This window comes from Mesocricetus auratus, unplaced genomic scaffold (assembly GCF_017639785.1).
Source record: "Mesocricetus auratus isolate SY011 unplaced genomic scaffold, BCM_Maur_2.0 Super-Scaffold_15014, whole genome shotgun sequence".
Taxonomy (NCBI): Eukaryota; Metazoa; Chordata; class Mammalia; order Rodentia; family Cricetidae; genus Mesocricetus; species Mesocricetus auratus.
This window is the reverse complement of record NW_024429186.1, coordinates 64,171,264-64,192,056: the sequence shown is the minus strand read 5'-3', so window position 1 is coordinate 64,192,056 and position 20,793 is coordinate 64,171,264. Positions and strand designations below refer to the sequence as shown.

The 20,793-nt window shown below is 43.6% G+C and overlaps 1 protein-coding gene across 3 annotated transcripts in view; it reads left to right on the top strand.

Annotated features, from left to right (window-relative positions):
• Positions 1-20,793, top strand: part of Ap4s1 (adaptor related protein complex 4 subunit sigma 1) — a 40,548-nt gene that overhangs the window by 9,497 nt on the left and 10,258 nt on the right. For all 3 annotated transcript variants that reach the window (XM_040743124.1, XM_040743122.1, XM_040743125.1), the window contains exons 2-4: positions 8,653-8,863; positions 12,348-12,434; positions 14,263-14,331. In XM_040743124.1, the coding sequence (XP_040599058.1) occupies positions 8,726-8,863; positions 12,348-12,434; positions 14,263-14,331 (294 nt within the window). In that variant the 5' untranslated portion in view covers positions 8,653-8,725. The remainder of the gene's footprint in view (positions 1-8,652; positions 8,864-12,347; positions 12,435-14,262; positions 14,332-20,793) is intronic.

Below are 20,793 nucleotides of genomic sequence, written 5' to 3'. Positions count from 1 at the left end.
CTCTGTGAGTTCAAGGCCAGCCTGGTCTACAGAGTGAGTTCCAGGACAGGCTCCAAAACAATACAGAGAAACCCTGTCTGGAAAAACAAATACAAACAAAAAAACAACAAAAGTGGGCTACAGAACTACATAGAGAATTCTCAATAGAGGAGCCTAAAATGGCTGACAGACACTGCTGGAGAGGATGTGGAGAAAGAGGAACACTCCTCTATTCATGGTGGGAGTGCCAACTCGTACAGCCACTTTGGAAGTCAGTATGGAGATTCCTCAGGAATCTGTAGGTCAAGGCCAGCCCGGTCTACAGAGTGAGTTCCAGGACAGCCAGGGCTGTTCCACAGAGAGACCCTGTCTCAAAGGAGAAGGAAAAAAAAGCTACATTTGCCAACCCTGCTCACTTACCGTGTCCTGGCTGTATCCGTACCTTACTAACCTCCCCTCCCCACCCCACACTCCCATACTTTTCATCTGGCTTTCTTGCTTGTGAATGTTTTCTGGCCCTGCTCTGTTTGCTACTCTTGGTTTTTATAAGGGGATCCACTCCACCCACCCCCCCCATTATCTCAGCTCTCCCTGTTTTACCTTGTAGGGCTGAAGATAGGGTTTAGTGTTATAAATGCTCGCTGCTTTTTCATATGAACAGGCGTTTAGATCCCAGCACCGATTGTGAGCAGCACATAACCCCCTGTAACTCCCAACTTCTAGGAATCTGATGCCCTCTTTTGACCCAGCGTGTCAATAATTCATTATGTCATCCAGGCTGATTTGGGATTGACAATAATCGCCTGCTTCTGCCTGCCCGGTGCTAGGATTACAGGAATGACCTGCCATGCCTGTGTTGACTGTTGGATTTAAATGGTAAAAGACATCCATGTTTTGTCCACTTGATTAACAAGGAAGACTTCTCCCTCATTTCACTCTTACAGTGTTATAGATATTTCAGGCACACTGTTAATTATGGCTTAGATAAATTCCTAAGATGGAATGTCTGAGTTCTAAGGCAGAGAATCACTGTCTCGTTTTTTGTTGTTTTTACATTCTGTCAGGTCTTCCTGTGGAAAAGCATAACAATCGAAACACCAGTGAAGGTTTGGAAGTACAGACGTGTACCTGTTTCTCTCTATCTGATGGGTCTTTTCTGATTTACTCCGCATAAAGGGAGGACCTGAAAGTCAGCACAGCTGGATGCCAGGGTGCTGCAGTAGACACGAGGCTGAGGCAGGAGGATCTTGAGTTGAGAGCCATCAGCAGGTGAATAGTGAGTGAAGCCTTAAGTAAGTCAGCATGGGAACTGTGTTACAGGGTTACACCCTCTGTTTCACTTCCTCTCAGCCTCCCCTCTGTAAATGCCGCTTTTCCATCTGAGAGTGCGAGCATTGGTGCCTGACACTCCGCAGGCTATAGCCAGGGGTCAGTATTACTCTAGCTAGAGTTAGGAGAAGGAATAAGACCAAAGGAAGAGGACAAAACCACAGGAGTTCCTGAGCTACCCTGGCTAAATGAGAGATCCTTAAGGTGAATGCCAACACGCATACACTCACTCTCCCCCTTCCCATTACTTGTTTTGTTGAAACAAGGTCTCACAAATTGGTCTGAAATTCACCAGGTAGCCCAGGCTGGCCTGAATTCATGATCCTCGCCTTGGGCTTCAGCTGTCCAAGCATCTGGTTACAGGCTGTACCAACACGCCTGGCAGCACTGCCCACCGGTGCTGCCGCAACTGCTCCTGATTCTTCTTTTCCTTCTTCCCCTCTTCCTGCTCCCCATCTCCTTAGTCTCTCCCCCCCCCCTTTTTTCCTCCTCTTTTCTCCTTTCTTATGAAACAGGGTCTGGCTGTATAGCTTTAGCTAGGCTACAGACCACATTGTAGACCAGACTGGTCTTGAACTCACAGATCCACCCCTGATTATAGGCATGTACCATCACTACACTTGCTCCTCCCTTTTTTTTTTTTTTTTTTTTTTTTTAGTTTATCTTTTTGAGACAGGGTCTCTTGTAGATCAGGCAAGTCTGGAACTCATGACAGTCCTCCTGCCTCAGTCTCCTGAGTCCTGGGATTCTAGACTTGAGCTGTCACACTTGGCTTTAAATTTTTTCCGAAGCAAAATGACATTTGAAAAATGAGTGTGCAGGCCAGTGAGCTGGGTAAAGATTGAGTGGACAAAGGCACTCGCCACCGAGCCTGATGGTCTTAGTTTGATCTTAGTTAGAACAGAACCAGCTTCTTCCAGCTGTCCTGTAACTCCCATATGGTTACCATGGCATGTGAGTGTTCACACAGCAATCAAAGCGTAATACACACAGTGTGAGCAAATGTTTCATGATCTTCTGATTCACATATACATATGACCTTACACTAGAACACATGTAAAAATGTCTCGCAGTCATGATAAAAGCATTTTAGATTAAGGATGTAAGCCACATGTGCTGGCACATGCCTTTAATCTCAGCACTCAGGGTACAGAGGCAGAGAACTCTGAGTCTGAGGCCAACCTGGTCTACAGAGAGTTCTAGGATAGCCAGGGCTACACAGAGAAACTCTGTCTTGAAAAAAAAAAAGAAATAAAAACTGAAAAAGGATGCCGTTCAGTGGTAGAGCACTTGCTTAGTATGTGATAGCCCTGAGTTCAGTCCCCACTACTGCCCAAAACTAAAAGACTGTAATCCAGCCATTTGACAGGTAAAGGCTAGAGGATCAGGTCATCGTCAGGTAAATGGAGAGTTCCAGGCCTGTCTGAGCTTCCATGTTACAAATAAAAGGTCTAAACCCCGGCTCTGCTGAAAAGAAAGAACTCATGGTCACATGGTGATTGTCTAGGTTGCAGACAGTGTGTCACAAGCCTCTGGGTAACTGGGGTGATTAGGGAAAGATAATATGATGTCCTGTGGACACTAGCCAGTGCTTCAGGCCTCGCTACATGCCATCTGCCCAGCACACAAACAAATATGTCACATATGCCAGCTTCTTTAATCCTTGCAACAACCGTTAGTCCCAGGGCGCAGGAGACTTAAACAAAAAGATGAAGTATCTTGCTAGGGTCGGTGTTAATCATGAAACGAAACAGCCCAGCCCTAGCTCATGCTGTCCACTTTCACTCTGCACTTACTTGTATACTAAATTATATTCATTTTCTAGGTGGAGAAAAAATATCTGACAGAGCCTTAAGAATCCCTCAGTGGCTTTGAACGTGCTATGTAGCGTAGCTGATCTTCCTGTCTCCACCTCCCCAGAGCTAGGCTTGTGCTTCCATGACTGTTTTATGTGGCGCTGCAGCTCAAACCGGGCTCCCGGCATGTTATACAAGCTCTGTACCAAATGGGCTGTATCCCAAATCCAGAATTTCCCTTTTTCAAATATCGCATATTTATTCAGTTACTTACTTCGTGTGCTTGTGCATGTGTTATACGTAGGGGCAGGGGGCTTGTGTGTGTGGAAGATTAGAGCATGGACTGTGGTTTGTTCTGTCCTTCCACTGTGTGTGACTCAGGGATCAAACTCAGCTCGTCAGGCTTGGCTGCAGGCCCCTTTACCTATGGAACCATCTAGATAGATAGCCTGGAATTTGCATTGTAAGTCATGGTGTTAGGGTCTTCAAATAACTTTTAGGCAGCAGAGAAAGAAATGGTCAAGGGTTTTGTTTGTATGCTAAAAGAGGGATCATTTGAGGCCCAGGGAAAGCCGGAAAGATGTGACCATCTTCAGAAGTCACTTGTGTTCCTATAAAATACCATCTCTTCTTTATCATCAATGATTCCAGATTGTTCCATGGCACTAGAAAAGAGAACACTGGGATGATGATGTAAATTGAAGGTAGAGAATTTGCCTGCCATACACAAGATCCTGGGTTTGATCCCTAGTACTACAAATAAGAATAGTAGGCCGGGCAGTGGTGGCACACACCTTTAATCCCAGAACTCTCTGAGTTCAAGGCCAGCCTGGGTCTACAGACAACACAGAGGAACCCTATCTCAAAAAAAAAAAAAATCATAAAATATTACTAAGGGCCCGGCGTTGGTGGCGCACGCCTTTAATCCCAGCACTTGGGAGGCAGAGGCAGGCGGATCTCTGAGTTCGAGGCCAGCCTGGTCTACAGAGTGAGTTCCAGGACAGCCTCCAAAGCCACAGAGAAACCTTGTCTCGAAAAAACAAAAACAAAAAAAAAATATTACTAAGGATAATTGAACACTCCTCAGTCTTTCCTAAAACGATTGGATGTCCTGATTGGATTGTCTTCTCACTCCTACATGCACAATGGCGCACACACCTTTGTCCACACACTAACGATAATGATAAAGGCTAAGGTAGAAAGCGGGTTAGGAAGACACCCATCGTCACCTTCTGGCCTTCAGCTTGCACACACAACCCACACAAACTCTTCTTCAATTTCTCTTCCTCTTGAGGTCTCCCTGTTAGGGCATCCCAGCACGCTTCGTGTGTGTTTTCCCTAGTGGAGTTACATCCTCTATTCTTCCTTGTTTTGCACAAGCTTTTGTATGTGGAATTGCCTACCTTCATTGCCATGTCAGAACATCCTCTGAAGCCGTGTGCATTGTTGAACGCAGAGCTGATAGGCACAGGAAGCTCATCTGTTCCCTGACCACACCCATCATTTGTCTAAGCATGTATTCTTTATCATCTTACCTCAGTCTCGTAAGTATTTGACCTCCTTCCTCCTTGATGACTAACCAGGGATAGGTGCCTCCTGCATGCAGGGACACTTCTCAAACATGTTCTAGTCTCTTGAGTCTCCAGTTTATCCTAGCACCTTGCATTTTAAAGCAGTAACAGCTGAGCATTCCTACGGAGAACTAAGGCTGTCTATGAGCATGTAGGTGCTAGAGACTGTTCTTTTGAAGACCCGTATCCTGATGAGTATCGATTCAAATGCGCTTGTCTCCCATCCTTATTCTTAAAGACAGTGAGAGAAAATGCTGGTCTTCTAAGGTGGAAAGCCATTTGATTTCTGGATATAACATCTCAGTGGGATCATTTTCCATCTCATTTTACCAATTAATGCAACCAGGACATTTAAAGTCAAGATTTTAAAACCATGTATATCCCGTTGAAATTGTTTGGTTGGTTGGTTCCTTGCTTGCTTTTTTTCCCTCAATATATTTTTATTTAAATTAGAAACTTGCCTGCTTCACATGTCAATCCCAGCTCCCTCTCCCACCCTCCTCCCTTGTCCTTCCACTAGCCTCCCCAATCCCCCACCCCATCCCCACATCATTCCCCAGGGAGGGTGAGGCCCTCCTTGTGGGGATCTCCAGAGTCTGTCATTTCATCTAGGGCAGGACTGAGGCCCTTCCCCATATATCCAGGCTGAGAGAGTATCCCTCCATGTGGAATGGGCTCCCAAAGTTCATTTGTATACCATGGTAACTACTGATCTACTACCTGAGGCCTAGAGATTGCCGAGGCCTCCTCACTGAAACTACATTCATGGAGTCTGGGTCAGTCCCCTGTTGGCCTCTCAGCCATCAGTCTGGGATTCAAGATCTCCCCCTTGTCCAGTCAGCTGTCTTTGTGGGTTTCACCAGCACGGTTTGACCAGTTTGCTCATTACTTCTCCCTCTCTGTCACTGGGTTCCAGGAGTTCAGCTCAGTGTTTCGCTGTGGGTGTCTGCCTCTGCTTCCATCAGTCACTGGAGGAAGGTTCTAGGATGGCACATAAGGTAGTCATCAATCTTATCATCAGGGAGGGGCTATTAACAATAGTCTCTCCACTATTGTTTAGTTTGCTAGTTAGTGTTTTCCTTGTAGATCTCTGGAAATCTCACTAGTGTCAGCTCTCTCCTCAAACCTATAATGACTCCAACTATTATGGTATCTCTTACCCTGCTCTCCTCTATTCTTACCCAACTCAACCTTCCTGCTCCCCCATGTCTTCTTCTCCTCTCCCTTTATCCCCCTCTCTTTTTGGTTGGTTGGTTTTTTATTTTTTATGTATTTTTTATTTTTTGGCCTAGCCATCAAAATACAAGATTATGTTTATAGTTTATTTAAATTTTTTAGTTTATTTTTGTGTGTGTGCACACATGCACGCACATACATATGCCATGTCTTTTTTTTTTTTTTTTTTTTTGTCCGAAGCAGGGTTTTTCTGTGTAGCCACGGCTGTCCTGAAACTCTTTCTGTAACCCACGCTGGCCTCTGAACTCCAAGGTCTGCCTCCCAAGTGCTAGGATTAAAGGTGGGTACCACCACTCCTGACCGAATAAAAAAATGATTTTGAGCTCCTGAACCTCCTGCCCCCACCTCCCAAGTGTTGGGATGCCCTGCCACACCCTGGCTACTGGCAATTATCTGTAGTGAGAATAAAAGTGACATATGACTAACCACCACAGAATGTGACGCAGTTGCACATGAGCCGTGAGTTTTTCTCCCTGGAAAAGGGAGTGAATGACCACAGGCCTCCCACATGGCCCAGCTGTCATGTCCCTGGGTGAGCTGGTCTAGATGGCATGCTGTCCTGCTCTGTGAATGAATACTGCAACCCCGGGCTTCGCTACACCGAGCCAGGCACAGCCCTTGAGATTCCTGTGAGGTCAGCACCTGTCCGTTAGGGTTTAGGAAGTGAGAGGTACACGGGAAGAAGATACAGTGATGCTTACCGCCTGCCTGAGGCTGTAGCTTAGGAGCAGAGAGCTTCCTTGGCATGTGCAGAGCCCCACGGTCAGTCCCTGGCACTCTGGGGAAAGGGAACTAAAAGTGAAGCAAACGCCATCCCATAATGTTATTTCTAGCTCCGGCAGGGAACTGGTAATAATAGCCAATCGTGGACAAACAGTTGTAGGAGACGGACCTTTGCCTTTGTGAGTAACCTCATCTCACTTTCATGAGCCAGAAGCAGCTGTCCAGCAGGGGTTCAAAAGGCCAAGCAAGCTGGAGGGACACTGCAGGCGTGTGCAGAAGCTGTAATCAGCCAGCTTTGCCATCGAAAATTCAATAAAGTAGCCCATGCTCTTAATCCCAAGTGAATAGAATCCCCAGCAAAAAAAATTCTTACTAGCCTGGCAGTGGTGGCGCACGCCTTTAATCCCAGCACTTGGGAGGCAGAGGCAGGCGGATCTCTGTGAGTTCCAGGCCAGCTTGGTCTACAAAGAGAGTTCCAGGACAGCCAAGAATGTTACACACAGAAACCCTGTCTTGAAAAACAAAACAAAACAAAACAAACAACAAAGGTCTTACAAGTGTCCAGCTTGACTTATCTACTTTGTCCAGCCTACAGCAAAGTAGTCTGTACATGATGCTGTACCTCTCAGCACACTCTCTCTCTGTGACAGTGTTCCTCAGCTTCCGCCTCTGATCTACTGCAATGCAGGCTTTGGTCAACTTCATGATCCTGAACTTTTACTTGCTGAGTTTTAAAATAAGGACAGCAGAAGCAGGTTGCTGCCCAAAGACTTGGGAGAGGTGATTACTTCCATGCTTCAGAGCACAGAATTTGTTGTTAGGCCTGTTGGAGAAGTTTGGCATTATCACTTATTCTCCCACTAAAGAAGAAATACTTTGCTTTAGATCGTCCTCCATCCAATAATAAAGCATAACTTCCATTTTGTTTTTTGAGACAGAGTTTTTCACTCTTTAGCCTAGATTGTCTAAGCTTCTTTAGTGCAGGGCTCAATGTGTAAACTACACCCAGCTCCTTACTGCTAAAGCTCTTTTTATTACATGTGAGTGGCCTGATATCCTACAGCCCTTCTTGTTTTTAAAGATTCATTTATTTTATGTATATGAGTGTCCATCGACTGAATGCCAAAAGAGGACATCAGATACTCTCTAGATGGTTGTGAGCCTCCATGTGGTTGTTGGGAGTTGAACTCAGGACCTCAGGAAGAGAAGTCAGTGCTCTTAACCTCTGAACCATCTTGCCAGCCCTTAGCCATTCTTTTTTTTTTAATTATTATTTTATTATTTTAGTTATCTGTTTGGGGGTATGTGCACATAAGTATAGGTAACTGTAGAGGCCTCAAGAGGGCGCCAGATCCCCTGGAGCTGGAGTTTTCGATGGTTGTGACCTGTCCAGTGTGGTTGTAGCAGATTGACCTCTGAACACCAGCCAGTGCTCCAAGCTGCTAAGCCATTCTTCCGGTCCCTCCAGCCATTCTTGTGCCCTAACCTGCAACCACAGTGAACTGTCCAGAGCCTTCATCCCTTGTTTTCCCCACCCCAGAGTCTCTTCTAGGTCATCCTCTGAGATACCGCTCCCACGTCCCTTCTCTGGATTCCCTTCCTAGTCCCCCTGTGATGGCTCCTCTGGACCCTTGGAACTGCGCCTGCCTCAGTCACTTTGTACTGCCGCCATTTTCTTCCCAGTCTAGCACCTTTGCTTGCTGACACAAAAACCAGAAAATCAAAAATGACCGCGTCTTCATTTCCTCATGACTCTGGTGCTTAGCGCATACTTGGTGCCCGGCAAACTTGATGGACGTATTGACTGAGTTTGAGCAGAAGGACTGTGTGTGCTCAGTCATTTTATGGTAACTAATGGAAGTTGTGGATGGTTCTTATTTGTTTAAATCTCATTCAGTTCTTTGCGATGAGGGCTGCTCGTGTCAAATATTTGTTTACTCTGGCTCATCTATAGAACAGACTTCAGGTGAGTCTTGAGAGATGTAATCTTGCCTTTCTGTTGTTCGTTTCTTCTCCAGGTTGTAGCTGCAGGCATTCCTTGCCGTAACTTTTAAATTATATTTGGAAAGAAACTGGCCAAAGGGGGCAAAAATGATAAAGTTCTTCCTTATGGTAAACAAACAAGGGCAGACGCGACTGTCGAAGTACTATGAGCACGTGGAGATCAGTAAACGCACTCTTCTGGAAACGGAGGTCATCAAGAGCTGTCTGTCTCGGTCCAGCGAACAGGCAAGTGTCTGCGGCTCTTCGTCCTCTCCGTAGGCGGCTCTGTCTTCACAGGCTGGCCAGGTCTCACTTCCATCTTCTCTGAGCTGCATTCCTTCAAGGGCTGACAAGGACAAAAAGGCATGAAGAGAAAGGAAGACAAAAGGCTCTTAACCGTCCCTGTAAGAATAACAAAAGGCAAACCAGGGAAGTCCGGGGCTTTTATTTAGGATGCTTGTAGACATAATCTTTTTTTGTTCTTATGAATTCAGCCCTTGGAACTCACCACAGGGTCTGAGGTTGGCTGGTGGCTTTCTGTAAACCAAAACAGGAAGGTCAGATGACTGGCATGACAGCGAAAACTCAAGACCCATATGGTGCCACAGGATAATAATATGATTTCCATGTGGATAATAATTCTTTTCTGCTTACCATCTTTTGTAAATATACAACCAAAGTAATACCAGAGCTAGTGATTTAAAAACAAACTTAGTTTGAACTTTTTTTTTTAATTATGTAGACAAGGGAAATGGAAGTTCATACAGAAAAACAAATCTGGAGGCTAAATATATTCGTTAGCATACTAAAGAATGGTTTTGTGGTGCTGGGGTTTCTACACAGAGCCTCATGTGCTCAGTAAACGCATGCTTTACTGCTCTGCAACTCTGCAGCCCATTTTAGTAAACACATGCTTTACTGCTCTGCAACTCTGCAGCCCATTTTAGTAAACACATGCTTTACTGCTCTGCAACTCTGCAGCCCATTTTAGTAAACACATGCTTTACTGCTCTGCAACTCTGCAGCCCATTTTAGTAAACACATGCTTTACTGCTCTGCAACTCTGCAGCCCATTTTAGTAAACACATGCTTTACTGCTCTGCAACTCTGCAGCCCGTTTTAGTAAACGCATGCTTTACTGCTCTGCAACTCTGCAGCCTATTTTAGAGAACTAAGTTCATACAGCTAAGTCTAGGACAGCCAAGGCTACACAAAGGAAAAAAATGAAAAGTCCATTTTTGTAAAGAAATTAGATAATTTATTTGCTGGGCCTTTAATCCCAGCTCTTGGGCGGCAGAAACACACCAGTTTCTATGTGAGTTCAAGACCAGCCTGGTCTACAGATCGAGGTCCAGGCAGGCTCCAAAGCTACAGAGAAACCTTGTCTTGAAAAGCCAAAAACAAACAGAAAAAACAGAACTTAAAGAATTTATTTAGTATAAGCCCTAATTGTCAAATCCATTAGAAAGCATTGGACAACTGTTACAAAGTCAGAATCGCCCATTTCTCCTCCGTTCTGCATCTCACCACCTTTGAGAGGCTGCCGGTGGGAGCAGCAGCTGTCACAACATACTGAGTTGCATCAACACTAAGAAGTTGCATGTTACAAGCTTGTTTCCTTGACTTCAAAATCAGTTTTCTAGTTGCAATCTCTCTGGTTCCTCTTTGAATTACTACTTTGGCCTCCTGTGGGCACTCGCTACTGGATGGAAATAGGAACTATTAAGAACGTGTGTCTGTCACCACATGTGGGAAATACATGAGAGACATGCCTGTTGGCATCTCCCCACAGTCCACAAGCCTGCCATAATTTAAATGGCATTTCTGCCAGATATTTGCCTTTTGGAATACAGATATTGGTAGATTTTGGGGGGTACTCTAAAATTATTTTTACTTTAAAAAGAAACCACTGGACTTTTGGCATCATGATACCATACCAGAGTATCATAATGTTGCCTTAGTTTAATTCTGTTCACAGATGTGCTTGGTTTTTGTTTTGTTATGTCAGAAATCCTTGAGAAACTGCAAACTGTAAGTCATTTGTGGTGCCCTATACCTGTAACCCCAGCACTCAGGAGGATTGTGAGATAAAGGCCAGCCTGAGATACAGAACAAATACTAGGCTAGCATGGGCTGTAAGATTCTGTGTCAAAACTAAACAAAATAGCTTGAGTCTGGAGACATGGCTCATGGTTAAGAGCACCTGCCGCTCATGCAGAGGACCAGGGTTCAGTTCCCATCACCATGCGACGGCCCATGACCATCCTGACTACAGGGATCCAATGCTCTCTTCTGGCTTCTGAAGGCTCTCACACACATGTGGTACACGTACATAGGTACATACATACATACATATATACATACATACAGGCAGACACACACACATAATAGAAGTAAATAACTATTTTTTAAACATGGAAAATCGTCAGTTCTTTCAAATATGTGTGTTTCCTTGAAAGGTCCGACTGGCACTGGCCTTCCAGTGAGCCAGAAGCCACAGCGTGGTCCTGTACTGCCTATCTCTATCCTAGTTATTTTATTGTATTTTTAAGTTTTTGAACATTCAGGATGCTTGCCTCAGCCTCCCCAGTGCTGCCATCACTGGCCTGTGCCACCTGACTTAATTTTATTTTGTATTATGTATTTATATTTGCTTTTTACATTTAAAGCAGGTCCACATTCTGGAGCCTGGGCTGTCCATAAATTTGAGATACCCCTGTTTCAGCCTTGGATTAAAGGCATGAGCCACCATGCTTGGCTCTATCTTAATTTTGTATTAAACCCTGAAATTCCTCCATGTTATATAGACTGCCAAGAACCATCCCCACGGAGGGATTTCCATAGTCAAAATGTGCAGCTTCATTTCCAGGTACATTGGGTCCCCAGGAACAATGTATCCTGCAGCAAAAAGCCACTAAGTTCACGCCCAGTCACATTTGGACAAGCACACCTTGACATTGAAAACTTAACACTGCACCTTAAGCTTTCAGTCTACCCAGGGACTTCCCATAATCCTTTCTACAGAGGCTGAAGGAGACAGATGAATACGAAAATATTTGTTTTAGCTACAGGTCAGTAGTAGTAAGCTAGTTATTAATTCATAAGAAGCAGCATTTACAGTGGAAAATCTTGTCTAGCATCTGTTGTGCAAAGGCGACCATTACATAATTTATAAAATAATCTACACTGGTTCTTTTCATGACCAGGAAAAAGAAGTTACATATAGGTAGATGATGGATGGATGACAGGAGAAAAGACTGCTTGAGCTGACTTCTCTGTGACTGTTCAATAGACCAGAGCTGAGCAGATGAACCGGCTTCCCAGGACCTCGTGGAGAGGTGGAAAGGCAACCATCCTTGCCTTTGTGGTCTCCACAGCAAAGCTCTTTCAAATGCTAATTAATAATTACTCATTAGCTAGCGTTGCTTGCTCAGCACCTCAGGGAGCCAAGAAATGGAAATTTTAAAAAAAGGAACAGGGTAACCCATGCGATCACTGATCACTGACTCATCACTGTGTCTTTTCCAAAGACTGCTTCTCTTCCTAGAGATGCTCCTGAGTAACCAACCCACTGAGCGCTGTCAGAAGCCTGCAAAGGCTGTTTAACATTTTAATGTCTAAATTTCTAGGCATGTGTTGGCAGATACTCAAATGTAGCCTAGGAATTATGTGCGCTGTTCAAAGAAACCTCTGCCGACCAGACATTAATGTCTACCTGTGTTTCATCTAGTGCTCGTTCGTTGAATATAAGGATTTTAAACTGATCTATCGGCAATATGCAGCTCTCTTCATTGTGGTTGGAGTTAACGACAATGAGGTAAGATCGCCCGTGTACGATTCGAGACTTTTATTCTCCTTGAGTTTAAGTTTCTTTTCTGCTTGCTCCCCAAGAACTAGTAAGCCTCTTTTAGGGTATCTGGGCCTCAAGTGAGGCTGGAGAACTGGATAAAACAAAAACACCATAGATGCTTCTTGAACTAGATGAACAACTTACATCAGAGAGGATAAAACTACAAAACACTTCCCTTTTCATGTGTGTGGTTGTTGGTGTTGTTTTTTGGCTTTTTGTTTTGTTTGTTTGAGTTTTTTTATTTTGTTACTGCTTATTTATTTAAAGTCAGTCTCAGTGTGAGCCTTGGATAACCTGAAACTTTATGAAGAGCAGACGTCCTGGAACTCATACAGATCTGACTGGCTCTGCCTCCCAAGTGATGGACTCACTACACCCAGCTGTTTTATTACATTGTATTTATTTGTGCCAGAGTATGGTATGGATGTCAGAGAACAACCTGCAAGAGTTGATTCTCTCCCTTCCCCACCAGCCACCTTGCTTGTCCTTTCTTGTGTGTGGTTTGGCTCCATTTTATTTTGCTTTATTTTGTTTTGTTGTGGCAGCCTCTGGCTATGCTCCCCAGGCCGGTGTCATAACTGTAGGCTCAAGCAGTCTTCCCAGTTCAGCCTGCAAAGCTGCTGGAACTACACAGGGACTACCGTGCCTAACCACAACTCCTTCTGGATCATAAGCAATCCTGATGCCCTCCTCTTGCCCTGTTTCACATGAGGCAGCACAGGTGCCTGTCTATCAAAACATCCAACTTGGACTAGGACTTGGGACTCAGTGAATTAAGCACTTGTCATCTAAGTGTGAAAACCAGGGGTGTGGATCTCCAAAACCCACATACAACCTGAGCAGGCATAGGGGCCACCTGTAATGTTAGCACACAAGAGACAGCGATGGTATCCTGGAGGCCAGCCGATCCTACCTCAATAAATAAAGTGGAAAGTAACTGAGGAAGACATCAGAAGTCAACTTTGGGCACGCACGCACACACACACACACACACACACAGATGTGCCCATACACATAACAAATGTGTATACACATGAACATACTGCACGCATGTAGAAAAAAAGACCTAGCTGACATATCAGAAGAAACAGCAAAATATAAGCATGACTGTGCTGTGCTTATATCTCAGGTGAGGCTCACTTTGTTAGGGAGTCCTTCCAGCACCTATAGTCATGGAGTCCATGGAAAGGGTTGCATATCTAAAAGCCTTTGAAATCTCAGTGGTCTGTTTTTATCCATGCATCACTTGAAGTGATTTCTTCATCTTCACAGCTACAAAGTGACAATCTTGTAGAACCTGGGAGATTGCTGTAGCTGGTTGGTTAAGGCCATGAGTGGAGCTCATACCTCTAATCTGTGCTCTGAAGTTTCAGTGTGGCTTGATTCATCGTGTCTACAAAAGTCTTAGTGGTTAAAGGGTTCTTATATTTCTTTCACTGATAAGCACCTTTACTTTTCTTTTCCTTTCCTTCCCTGTTTTAAGACTGTCTCATGTAGACCAGGCTGCTGGGATCACAGGCATGCAACTACACCCAGATCATCATGTGCTGCTGGGGGCTAAACCCAGGGCTTCATTCATACGAGGCAGCATCCCAGACAAGGACTGTACTGAGCTCCATCCTCAGTCCAGTGATATCTTTACATGAGCAGTTTCATGCCCTTTGTGTATCAGGGACTAAGATGCTGCTTTACTTACACATCTGCACTGAACCATGGGCTCTAAGACCTTGGAACCACTGGACTTGTTTTTTTAACTAGGGGTTCAATGAAATTAATTATACACTTTTTATTTCAGAATGAGATGGCTGTTTATGAATTCATACACAATTTTGTGGAAGTTTTGGATGAGTACTTCAGCCGAGTGGTAAGTCTAATTGCTAAACAATGGTTTTAACCAAGTTTTCCAGAAATTGAGCCTTCTGGATGTATGTCAGTATTGTGTGTTCATATAATTAACATGTTAAATCTGAAATAAATGGTGCTGGATTACCATTCCTTCTTGCTCATCATTAGGTATTACAAATCCATATTACGTTAGTTCTCCATGAAGAGGACTGTTTTAGTTTGTGTCTAATGCTGTGGTAAACACAAAATAATTTGGGGAGCTTCCAGCGCTCAGGTCACAGTGCATGGAGACAAGAACTGAGTATGAGGCCATGGAGGAATGCTGCTAACTGGCTTGCTCCCCTTGGCTTGCCCAGCCTGCTTTCTTATGGTTCCCAGAACCACAAGGGTGGTGTGCACATGTACTTACACACACACACACACACACACACACACACACACACACACACACACACCTCTGAGGTGGGCACTTCCGCAGCAATCATCAATCAAGAAAATGTATCAAAGGCTTGCTGAAAATGTAAGCATTTTCTCAGTTAAAGTTCCTCTTTCCAGATAATTCTAGCTTATGTCAAGTTGACAAAAACCTAAGCAGCAGAAAGCAAGTCTTAGAAAACCAAGTCCCGGGCTGGAGAGATGGCTCAGAGGTTAAAAGCACTGACTGCTCTTCCAGAGGTCCTGAGTTCAATTCCCAGCATCCACATGGTGGCTCACAACCATCTGTAATGAGATCTGTTGCCCTCTTCTGATATGCAGGCAGAACACTGAATATGTAATAAATAAAATAAGTCTTTAAAAAAAAAGAAAACCAAGTCCCTCTGTGCGTTTTGCTGTCCATCAGGAAATTTTCCATCTAACTTGCTCTTTTTATATTCCCTCTGCTTTCCTTCCTAAGGGAACAGAACCCTTTTTACTTTAAAAGTCATTTCCAGTCAAACAGTGGTGGCACACAACTTTAATCCCAGCACTTGGGAGCAGACGCAGGCACATCTCTGTGAGTTCAAGACAGCCTGGTCTACAGAGTGAGTTCTAGGACAGCCAGGGCTACACAGAAAAACCCCATCTCATAAAACAAAAAAAAATAATTTCCAAGTTGGGCATAGCAGTACACACCTATACAGCCAGCACTTAGGATGTGGGACACAAGGATCAAGAGTTCATGGTTATCCTTGGTTATATAGTAAGTTCAAGACCAGCCTATCTACAAGAAGACTCTTTCTCAAAAGAAGAGGCAGGGCGGGAGGAACACTGGAGAGATGGCTCAGAGGTCGAAAGCACTTGTTCTAGGAGAAGACATGGTTGGTTCCCTGTAACCTGTAGTCTTCCCGCTTCCCGCTGCTGTCTCAGCCCCCAAGTAACACATGAGACACTATATTAATTATGAATCTGTTGGCCATTTGATTTCTTATCAGCTAGCTCTGACTTAATTATTAACCCACAACTGCTAATCTAAGTATTTCCACGTGATCTTCTCTTACCAGAGAAAGGGTCCGGACCTCTTACTCCTCTGATGTCCTACATCGTGTCTGACTCTGCCTCTTTTTCCCAGAATCCTCCTTGACTCCTAGTCCCACCTATCTTGCTTTCCTATTGACCAAATATTGCTTTATTTAATCAACCAATCAGACAAACATACACAGACGGACTTCCCCCATCATCTCCTCTTTTCTGTCTAAATATAAAGAAGTTTTAACATTAACATAGTAAAATATATAACAAGGCAGTTATTAAGCAAGAACTATAAATGCAGTATTTAGTCCATTAACATTTAGCAAGATTTAAAGAAAATATGATCTATCTTTGTGAGTCTAAAGTCTTATATATAGCTTATGTTTTATCATAACTAAGGAGAATTATAATTATAACTAGCTGTCTTCAACTCCATCAAAGACCACAGTTCCCAACACCCACATGGAGGATGCATAGTCATCCATAACTACAGTTTCAGGGGATCTGATGCCCTCTTTTGGCCTCCATGGGCATTAGACACACTTGTAATACACAGACATACATGTAGACAAAACATCTATAACACATAAAATAGAAGAAGAAGAAGAAGAAGAAGAAGAAGTAGTAGTAGTAGTAGTAGTAGTAGTAGTAGTAGTAGTAGTAGAAGAAGAATCATTTCCATCCAAACCTTTTACTTATTGGTCAAAAGTCCCAACTTCACTTTAGGAATATGCTTTCCACGATCCAGTTTTTAAAATGTTATAGCTATATTGAAATATAATTCATATACCATACAATTTTTCATTTAAAGTATATAATCATGTTTTAGTATTTACAGTCTTACAACTATCACCACTGTCATTTTAAGGAAATTACATCATGTGACAGATAAGCATATTTATTCAGTGACATTTCCCCCATAAGCTCTTTCAACCTACTCCAGGCCTTAGATAACCACTAATTTCTGTCTCTAGAGCCTGGCCTAATCTTTATGCTTCCACAGCTTGTCTCTTAGCATGGTGTTTTCAAGGTCCATCAGTGGTGCAACTCTGTCAGTAGTAAATAATGCTCTGTCATATGGACATGCCACATTCTTCAGTCCACTGGTCACTGATAGGTAGGCATTTAGCTTAATTTCAGTCTGGGACTATTATGAGTAGTGCCATGTTTTTGTCACATTTCTGGACAGATAAGATTCTTTTTTTAATTTTAAAAGAAAAAAATCTTGGCATGGCAGCACACGCCTTTAATCCTAGTATTCAGGAGGCAGAGGCAGATGGACCTCTATGAGCTTGAGGCCCAGCCTGATCTGCAGCTGAGTTTCAACCCAGCCAGGGTCACATACTGAGACCGTGTTTCTAAATAAATTGATTGACTAAATGAAATGCTCTTGGCCATAGACCTGGGAGAAAAATTAATTACTAGACTGATACTTTCATATTTAATGCTTTTATTAACTGTCAAGCTGTTTTCCAGTATGGGCATTGTTTAAATTCCTATCATCAGTATGAGTTGTTCTGATTTCTCTATATCCTCACCAAATCTTACCGTTTATTTATTTTTTATTTTTTTCATTTTCTGAGATAGGATCTTACTACGTAGACGAGGCTGGCCTCTAACTCACAGAGGTCAGCCTGCCTCTGCCTCCCAGGCCCTGGCATTAAAGGCAGGCACTGCCATGCCATCCTAGCCAACCTTCTTTGGAAAAATGTCTGTTTAATTCTTTAACTCACTTTTTAATTGCAGTAAAGATTCATTAACAATGAATAGTCTCCTGTTGCTTATGTTTTAGTTGTGTTAGAAAGCCATTAGATTTACCCCCTTGTTTTGTTCCTTCCGTTTTATAATTTTAGTTTCTAAATTTACCCCTGATCCATTTTAAGTAACTTTTTTCTATGTTGTGAATTATAGATTGTCTTGATTCGTTTTGTTGTTATTTTAGTTTGGAGGGACATGTCACTCCCAATTTGGCCTGGAATTCATAATCCCCCTGCCTCTGCTTCCCAAAGACTGGAAATTCAGGCATGCACCACTATGCCTGTCTTTTGCAGTAGACATCCACTTGTCTCAGCAGTTGTTGAAGCAACTGTCCTTTTCCCATCGATGAATATCTTAGCTCCTTACTGTGAAACACTCAATCATAAGTAAGTGTTGAGCCAGGCATGATGGTGCTTGTGTAGGGTGGAGGCAGGAAGACCAGGAGTCAAGGCTGTTAGCTACATAGCAAGTTCAAAGCCAGCTGGGGTTGCATGAGACCCCATCTCAGAAAAAAAATTCTTTCTAAATAGAATGCAAAAGTTTATTTCAGGACTCTCATTTCTATTCCATAGAATATAGCATTGCAAGTATCATACTACCCTGATTAATGAATCTCTGTAGTAAGTTGGAAACACAACAATCTTTTTAAAAATAATTAATGAAGATGGTATGTGATTATCAGCACCAACTACAGCACCTCATGTACCCCATGTTTCCTCACTGAACTTGGGGTCTGATCGATCCTCTTGCCTCTGCCTCCCTAGTGCTGGGACTTAATAAGTGCTGCCACTCTCGGTTCGTACAGCACTGAGGGTTGAGCCCAGGACTTTGTGCATGCTGGGCTTCATATCCCTAAGTTACTGTTCTTCGAGTTGGTTTATTTCATTCTGAAGTCATATAAAATTATTAGGAAGGAACTGTTCCACACTGCTTCCTGAGGCTGTGAATGGACACTGCTCTACAATTAGTGATACTGGATGTGCTAATACCAAGAAGGCAAAACTCTATATATCCTGAGATACGGTGGTGCTGTAACACCCAACACGTGATTGGTAGAAAGACAAAAGAGGGTTGGGAGTTCAAGATCTTTCTTGATTACATGGTGAGTTAGAAGCCAGCCTAAATGACACATGCCCTTGTCTCAAAAAGAGCAAAAAATTGTGTCTTTAATACAATTTCTGTGACCTGAGATGAATTTTAGAAGCTCCTCATGGGGAATCAGCTGGGTCTCATTGCCTCAGGGAAGTTTCTCCCCAGAGTCTGGTACCTTGACCAGCAGTATAAACTGGGAACCTGCTAGAAACCCAAGCTCTGGGTCCCGCCCCATGCCACAGGATCAGAAATTCTGCCCGTGTCCCCTCAGTGTGTTTTACCAAGCCTTCCAGTGATTATGACACTTGTTAAAGTTTGGGAGCTAATTTCTTAATGTCTGAGACTTGTGGTCAGTAATTTCCTACTTCAAGAGTCAGAGCTTAGAAGATGGCTGCTGGCTCATGATATGACAGGTCTTCTGTCTCCAAGTGATAGGTGTCCTCCAGGGCTGAGAATGGAGAAGAGACCAGATGATTTCAGAGATTGGACATTCAAGGATAGAAAACAGGAGACTAGCCTTAAATCCATATCTATGTTGATTGCGTAGATAAAGTGTCATAGGTAAGCAATGTCTGTAACCCTTCCATAACACCAGAAATGCTGTCAGCCTGCCAACTGCTGTGGGCAGCTCTGAGCATTTGCAGTGTGCTTGGTGTGACTAAGAAATTCAAACATTACTGAATTATAAGGAGTCTCAATGTAAGTTCCACATTTAGCTGGCGGTAGCCATATTACCAGCACAGCCTTGGCACCTGCTCCCCCAGGAGACACCCCCGTGTTACAGTAGACTGACTGTTGCAAGGCAGGGTCTGTGATGCCACAGGAAGCCTCTTTCAGGTGACACTCACCCAGGAAGCATATAATTTCCAAAATGGCTTAAAGCAGGAAGAATAAAAGGAGGTCCAGACGCTGTTGCTGCAAGATTTTTAAGTTGCGGTTATATCCAGTTACTGAAAATAAACAGCACATGCCAAATTATAGCTGTAATTTTAGGGAGAGAGTCTGTGGCTGCATGAACCACAGAATTCAAGACAATGCCAGGTGACAGTGCAGGGCTTGTGCTGGACCGGGGATGACCCTGTTTAGGATCAAACCAGAGCAGAAAGACAGTGAAAGGGAAGACCCCGGGGAAGAAGAGGACCCGACCCTCACCAGAGGCGCCCTGCCAGCTAGGGTTCATATTTAGATTTACAAGTGTTAAGCAGCCTTTCTGAGCTATTTTTATCCTCGAGACTTTCATCATCTTAAATGTGGAAATGGATTTCACGCTGATGCACCAAGAACAGCATCTCAGCATCATATCTCCAAACTTGTTAGTTTCTGGAGGTTCCCAGGGAAAGAGGCAGCGGGGTTTCCTGTCCCGCCCTTGACACACTGAAGCCCCATCACATATGATCTCATTTCCACTTCCTGTTCCCTCTGTGTAACTACTTTATTGACAACAATAAGTACAGCTAGCAGGGGAAAAGAGGATGGATCTGTGGTACCCTCCACTTGTGAAGACTCAGACTGCACACCGCCAGAGTGAAGCCTCATGTGGACTCTGAGGGACCTGTAACAAGTAACCGAGAGGCCCGCTCTGTGAACAAAGAGCCCTCTCTGTGACCGGATATTGAGAACGGGCAGGCTATGCATGGGAGATATTTCTATACCCTCACCACAATTTTACTGTGAACCTGAAAGTGCTGTACAAATAGGATGTTTTCAGAATAGGCGGAAGATCATCAGTTGGCTGTCGGTTAGGGACATCTGCCCTTTAGACTTATCACACCCACCTGTAACTTTGGAACGGGACATCTCTATGTACTTCTGTCCATAGGATAACCTTGACAGTGCAGGGAGATGGGTTCTAGGCTCTGCCACACCCTTGTGGGTACCAGATCCCTACAAGTTTAAGTGCTTATGTACAGTAGTTGGTATTTGCATATAGCCTACATACACTTAACTTAACTTAACTCATCTAAGTTATTGATAGCACCTAGCACACAGTAAACGCTATATGAGTACTTGCACCTAAGAAATCATGACAGAGGAAAAAGTACTTATGTTCATTACAAGCAGTTTGTTCCAAGTATCTCACAGAGTACTTTGTTGAATTAATGGATACAGAATCCATGCACACAAAGGACTAAACTACATACCACTTTTTAACATTTATTATTATTGTTGTTTTGTTTTTCAA